At 49.3% G+C, this 6,934-nt stretch overlaps 1 protein-coding gene across 1 annotated transcript in view; it reads left to right on the top strand.

The window, feature by feature from the left end:
• The first annotated feature begins 1,123 nt into the window (after positions 1 to 1,123).
• Positions 1,124 to 6,934, top strand: part of ARHGAP20 (Rho GTPase activating protein 20) — a 56,536-nt gene continuing 50,725 nt past the window's right edge. Inside the window, exon 1 of the mRNA XM_063148984.1 lies at positions 1,124 to 1,271. Coding sequence (XP_063005054.1) covers positions 1,173 to 1,271 — 99 coding nt within the window. The 5' untranslated portion in view covers positions 1,124 to 1,172. The remainder of the gene's footprint in view (positions 1,272 to 6,934) is intronic.

Raw genomic sequence — 6,934 nt, 5'->3', positions numbered from 1 at the left:
GGAAAGCAGTGAAATGCTGCACATGAGATGGTAGGGTCTCTCTGCTTTTCCTTTTGTGATCAACGTGGGAGAAGATGCATTTAGAGTCTGTAACAGCTAGAAAGGCTGGAGATAAAAATATCCCTCACAACACGTAGGAAGGTTTGAAAAGAACCTCCTGGGTGATCAGGAGTAGCCCCCCTTCTCTGTTGAAGACACCACATTTAATGAAGGTATACAATAATGTACCAACACGACAGCTGTATCGAACCACCACCATTTGGAGCGCTACACCTTCTGCTCCCGGCTGGCAGGGATCCTCCTCTCCTTCGGATCAGTACGATCAGTACGCTTTCTTCCCTTCACCAGCTGAGATTTATTTATAGCCTACTTACAACCATTTGTTCTTGAGCCAACACCATCCATTAGTGGAACTAGCGGTTCCTCCTCCTTATTGCTCACGGCTTCCCAGAGCACGATGGCATCCCCTTGGCGATGGCATCCCCTTGGCACAGGGAGCGCACCGGGAGCCTCTGGTGCCGTGGTCGCAGGGACCCCCAGAGCTGCCCCCAGCCCACTGCTCGCTGCTCAGACGGGAGGGCTCAGGGGAGAGCCATGCCTGGCGCTGGACCGGCTGTGCAGGGACATACGGGGCACCACAGTTCTGGCAGCACCCGCGCCACTCCTCCCGGGACCCCACAGCAGCTCCCGGTGCTCTGACCCCGCACCGCCCACCACAGCGCCCTGTGCCCACAACACCCGCGCCACTTCGGGCACCGTGCAGCGCGCCCCCAGCGCTGTGCCCCCCGCCACGCCCCGCAGTGCTGTGTCCCTGTCACACCCGTCCCGTTCCCGGGATCCCTCGGCTCCCGGCTCGCCGCCGTCCCCGCGCGCCCCCGGCCCCGCAGCGCGCGCAGGCGCGGGACGCGAGCGCGCGCACCGCCGCCCACCGCCGTCCCCGTCCCCCCGCGCCCACCGGAGGCCGCGCATGCGCGCCGCCGCCCTGCCGCTGCGGGACCCCTCTGTCCGGAGCGGGCCCGGCGCGGCGGAGGGGGCGTGGCCTGCGAGGGCGTGTCCCGCGGGGGCGTGTCCCGCGCGGGGGGGGCGTGGCGCGGCGCGGCGCGCCCTGTCCATGGTGCGGGCGGCGGCGGCGCGGGTGTCCCCGCGGCGGGAGCGCGGCGGCGCGGGGCTGTATGGACGTGATGTCCCCGCAACAGGAGCACCTCGGCCCGGGCCGCTCGTCCTCGGTGAGCGGCGAGACCAGGGGCTTCGCCGCCGCCGACAGCAAGAAGGTGAGGCCGCCCCCGGAGACCGCACGGGAAAGCGCCCCCCGGTCCTCGCCCGTGTCCCGGAGCTTCCCGCGGCGGGCACCGCCGGTCAGCGCGGCCCCACCGCGCGCTCCGCCGCGCCATCTCCCCGCGTCCTGCACGCCGCCGTCGGAACCGGGCTCGGGGGAGCCGCTGGCGGAGCCGGGGCTGTCGGCGGGAAGGGTTCGTGCTCCCCGGGGAGCCGGGAGTGCGGCGGTGCCCGGTGACGGGTGGATAACCGGGTACCTCGGGGGTGGCTGCACGCAGGTCCCGGCAGCACGGGGAGGCTGCTCCGGGTGTCCGGGGTAGGTCCGGAGCGCCGCTGCTCAGCTGTCCCGGGCAGCTCGGAAGGGTTTGCCGGGTGCTGTGCGGTGCGGGCACGGGGCCTGGCTGCAGGGATCTCCCGGGCAGCTGGCGCGGAGGGTGCTGCTGCACGGATGTGCGGGACCGATAAAAGGGTTTGCTACATGGATCTCGTGGGGAAACCTAAAGGACGTTTTGCTGGATGTATTTCTGGAGGTTTTGCTCGATGGATATCGGAGCTGGGGAATGGCTTGCAGAGCGGTTATCCAGGGGATCGAGGAGGGATCTGCTGCATGTGTGCCTGGAGAGGGCGAGGGAAGGGTTTGGTGGAGATGAGGGTGTTTGGTGGCTGCTCTCGCACGTGCTTTGTGCAAGAGGAATATAAGAAGCTCCCTGAAGAAGCACCTTGTGCACGGTGTATACAATTGGTAGCAGAGGAATCTCATCCCGTCTTCAACACTGGTTGTAAAATCTGTTTGATGTCTCAGATTGCTTTTCAGCATTTGACACAATCAAGTGCAAAATGCTGTCTTCTGCATACAGCCAAGCACTTGTTTCTGCCTTTTACTTAGCTGTAACGAGCTGTGATTACCAGATTCTTCCTGCTGTATACAACAGGAATTCTCTTTTTCTCTAGGGTTTAGCAAGTGCTGAAATGTTTTTCTATCCAAAGTAGAGCTGGTACCTTGCTGCCTTGCAGATTTTGCTTCACAATGACATTTAAATCTATTCACTGCCTTGTCTTTAGAGGTGCACTTCAGACCACTGCCAAATAGGCTGGCAGGATTAGAATGACTGGCCAGGTTTCAGTGTCTCTTAGTAAATCTGTCCACCTGGTGACAGTTTAGGATGGTAGTAAAGTCTGAGCTTGTGTCCAACGCTGTGGCTGAGCAGTCCCTGGGATTTTGCTGGCCGTGGCGCAGCAGTGCTGATGGGTCTCTTTGGACTGGGAGGTGATGCTGTGTGTTTCCGTGGATTGTGTCCCACCAAGCCACATAGCCACAAGTCCAGCCTGACTGCAGCCCTGGGGACCTCTTCTTATGGCAGCTGCTGTCAGTGGTGGAATGGTTGCCTGGAGAGAGTTTTGGCACGATTTCTTCTACACTTAAAGTACTGCAGTTAATACCTGATTGGTTTCTGAACTGGGCATGTGATACACCTACACAAGGTGGTGGAGTACCTTCTGCTGCCCAGCTGGGCAAAATTATGGAGAAGATACTCACCCTTTCCAAGTGCTGTGATCTAATTTCAGATGGTTACATGTGCAGCTTTGATTTTTATCAAACATTTATTTCATTTTTGCTGAAGACAGAACACCTTGTACCTTCCAACCTGGCAGAGCCCTGATGCTAGGCACCCACCTGAAATGAGAAGTTATGTTCGAGTACTGCGAAGATGAACACTTTTATCGTGCAAGTTCCACTTCATTATTCAGCATTCTGAGGACAAATATTAATGGTAGCACTTGTGTTTCCCATTCCTGCTCCAGAGAGCCCACAGTAAAAGGAATGCAGACCTTGTTTTTGCCAACGCTGACAAGAGAGCAGGGATATTACTTTTTACGGATCTTGGCAGCCCTTTTGGAATTCCTCAGCGTGGAGGCACATGCAGCGGGGGTACAGATGGAGATCCTCCTGTGGAGAAGCAGCTTGAGACCCTGGCTGGGCCCTGCAGCATATGGCAGCTTTGTACACCGTGCACAACCAGCATAGGCAGCCACCAACATCCAGCCAGCAGCTCAGCTGCTTGTCCACAGTTGTGGTGCTTCCTCGAGATGCTAGCATGTCACCTCTTTGTGTCTCTCTGGGGAAGAAGATTCCTGCCTTTATCCGTGTACAGGAAAGGAGTACTCCTAATTTTGCCTGAAGCTGAATCTCAGTGACAGTTCAAATATTTCTTTTACTGTTTGGGTCCTTTGGACTCTATATATGCCTCTTTGTTGTCTTCTACTTAGTGCCAATGCATCATTTTTTCACAACATGGAAAATCTTTTTTGGTAACAGGGATCTTACCTTGTTTGTATTGGTTGCATTCAGTGAAATGGAAGAATGTGTTGACAAGAAATCAGTTTTGATGCTGGTGACACAACATGTCAATTAAACAATTTTGTTGCAAATATGTATTTAACAACATTGTTTTGCTTTCTGGCAAAAGCTGCCTCCAAATATGTGATGCTAGTCGACCACTGAGCCTTTCTCCCTTTTTATTATTGTGACTATGTTTGCTCAAATTAGCTGAGATTTGCTGCATTGTTCTTGGTTTCTGAACTCCTACTTCATCTTCCACTTGGCTGTCAAAACCAAGCTGAAGGATCACGTGCTTGATCACACCACAGAACCAGAACAGGGACAGAAAATGTCTCGGGCTTTTTTCATGTATTTTATGTGACCATTTAAACTAATATCCTGGAAACGTTTCTGTGCCCGTTCTTGGCATGCAAAATAATTTGCACTGCTAACCTACCTCACAGTCTGTGGGAGGTTCTCTCTGTTAAATGCTTACAACACTCTGCTAAAAGTGACATTGAAGTGCAGTGTTTTAGTTAATGCTTTTGGAAAATTCTGGGCTAGTTTCCCTCCTTTACTGGACTTACTGGAGTCACTGGAGTCACCATGTGTGATTGACCTACAGAGAAGTTTTGTATTGACGGTTTAGCTTAGAAACCAATACCAATAAATTGATGCAATGAAGTGGATTGCAGTAGCATGAGTAAAAGTGATTATACTGATAGAGCTTATTTCTACAAATTTGTCAAAACAAACCATGCAGCAGAGATGTCTTTTATGCCAATGTAACTGTGTCAGCAGTAGCAGCTGGGTCACTTAACCATATTTATAATTTCCTGGTGTTTCACTTCTCTCTTCTCAGAGGGGCTAGATTCCAACCAACCCTGAATATTTTATGCAGAACAATATCTGGTAGCTCAAGGAGTCAGTCCTAGGATTTTTGCTGCATCCTTGAAGATTTCAAGTAAATTCTTATAATGTTTTGGAGACTCAGCAATTAATATTTACATCTACAAAGTGTGCAAAAAATTAACCATTTTGAATACTAATCAAAGTAGCGTTTATGGTTTGAGACTTGAAATCTGGCAATTCCATCACTGTAAATACGTGTTTCTTTGTGATTCTGGTCACAAATGCAGCAACAGTTTACTGGCAGGGAAAAGAGAGTTCTAGTGTTCCTCAACAGTGTATTAAATGGACAAATTCAAGCAAATTAATGGCATTGGAAGAGTAATAATTCATAATCTTCATCCCTTGTTTTACTCTGAAAAGATGAATCAAGTATGTATTTGCCATTATATTGTATGATACCTTGATCTCATGCCAAGAGATTTATTTTTTTTTAAGATAAATCTCCTTAAGCAAGGATTTCTTCTTCCTGCAAGATTCTGTCCTGGCTGAGGATCTGGTGGGTTGTTTCTAAAATCACACCTGGTAGTGCTGGAAATTTCAGACACATAGAAACACTTCTGGCACTATTTAGTGAAGTGATGAACAATTCCTATCATCCTGCAGATATATCCTGGAACTATTTTGTCTCTGATGAGGACTGAAAAAGCTCCTACTTTAATGAAATCACCTGCAAAGTGGGTCATTAGGTTAAAATCACCTTGGTAGAGTGTGCTGGCTTGTGGTAACTTCCTGTGGTGATGTGCCTCCTGGTGCTGATTTAATTACTAACTAGTGTTAGCAATCCTTCATTTCTCTGTCCATGAGAGAACCTGAAAATTATGCAGAAAACAATGTGTGCTAGATCTTGAGTTTCCTATTCCTGGGTTTTTTGTTTGCCCCTCCTGGTGGCACTAGGAAAGAGAGGGGCACAATAGGTCATGTGGGATGTAACACCCAAGAACCACAAATAAAAAATTATTGCCTCTTTACTCAATGTTGCTTGAAGTAGGGATGTGGAGTGGGGGGAATCTCCTCTCTCTGTCATCTCTAAACTGCTCCTGAGAAAGTCTGTACATACAGAAACTGGGGCAGAATTTTATCCATGTATTAACCTTCATGCTTTGTGGCAAGCTTGAAAGGAAACTTTGGGCTTCAGCAAGACCATCACAAACAGAGTCACTGGTCTGAGCAGTGCCCTGACTCACTGCAGGACCCACAAGCAGCATACTCAATGTTCCCCTCCTCTGTGATGTGTTTCCTGATCTTTCACATCTTCATCTTGTGATGTAGATGAGTGGAATCTTTTGAAGACATCCATATAAGTGCTTCCAAAGATTTGTATCCTTCGGGAAGTATGGTGAAACATGTTTTGTTCCTGGTTTCTTTTATCCATTTTTCTTTCTACTCCGAGATAGCCTTCAGCCTTTGCTGTGCTCTCTGGCAGCTGCTGTTCCATGAGGATGTGCTTTTGGGTCCACTGTGTTGGTAGCTCTTTTGTCTTGTGCCCCTGCAATTGTTTTCTCCACAATTATCCATCCAAAAATGCCTTTCTTTCTAGGAAGGTCCTTGTAAGTAAAAGTATTCTGCCAGCATAAACAAAAGCACATAGTTCTGTCACCTGCTCTGCCCTTATGGTAAATGGGTCTCTCTACATCTCTGCTGCTTGAGCCAGCAGTTCAAATGCAGTCATCTTCTCACCCTGTTTTTGAGGGCTCAAGAATGCTATAGGTCAGCATAGGTCCATTTCTTCCTTTAACAAAGTATAAGAATTCTTGCTATTTTTGGTACTTTTTGACAACTCTAGTCTGTAAGTCTAACAAATACTGGATTTTAGTATGTAGGAAAATATAATCTATTGCCTCTCATAAGTGCTCCAGTGATACAGGGGTAAGAGTGATGCCCAGCTATTCTGCAAAATTAACTGCTATATGCTGAGGGTTGTTGTGATTTTTCTGATTTTCAGGCATTTAGGTGAAACTTACCCCACAGTTTCAGGTAAGGATTTGTTGTCAGTGCTTTGGTTGATATCTAGCTAAACCAGGAGTGTGTGCCACAGATATGTTTTGTTGCTCAGACAACAAGAGCAGAGTTTGCATGGGTGAAATCCCTTGCAGTTATTAACTTAAATACATTTAGAGAGTAGGATTTGTTAAAATCAGACTTCCTTTCATTTGAAAAATAAAGCAGTGAAAGGGAGAGCTTAGCCACTTGAAAGCAATCCTCAGCTCGAGGCATTGGCACATCTGAGGGCTGTCCCTGTCACCCAGTTAAATGACCCAGGCAGATGTCCCAGCCTTGACCCATTTCTGGAGTGAGCCTGTAAATCAGGAGCCTGAAATCCTTCAGTGTCTGGGGAGGCTTTAACAAGGTTATCTGCACATTGCTGAGGAGGCATTTCTGCTGTGTTTACCTGTCACTCAGGAACTAAGTAAATTTTTCGACTGTTTT

Source organism: Melospiza melodia, chromosome 2 (genome assembly GCF_035770615.1).
Source record: "Melospiza melodia melodia isolate bMelMel2 chromosome 2, bMelMel2.pri, whole genome shotgun sequence".
NCBI classification, from domain to species: Eukaryota; Metazoa; Chordata; class Aves; order Passeriformes; family Passerellidae; genus Melospiza; species Melospiza melodia.
This window is presented reverse-complemented; position numbering and strand designations above follow the sequence as displayed.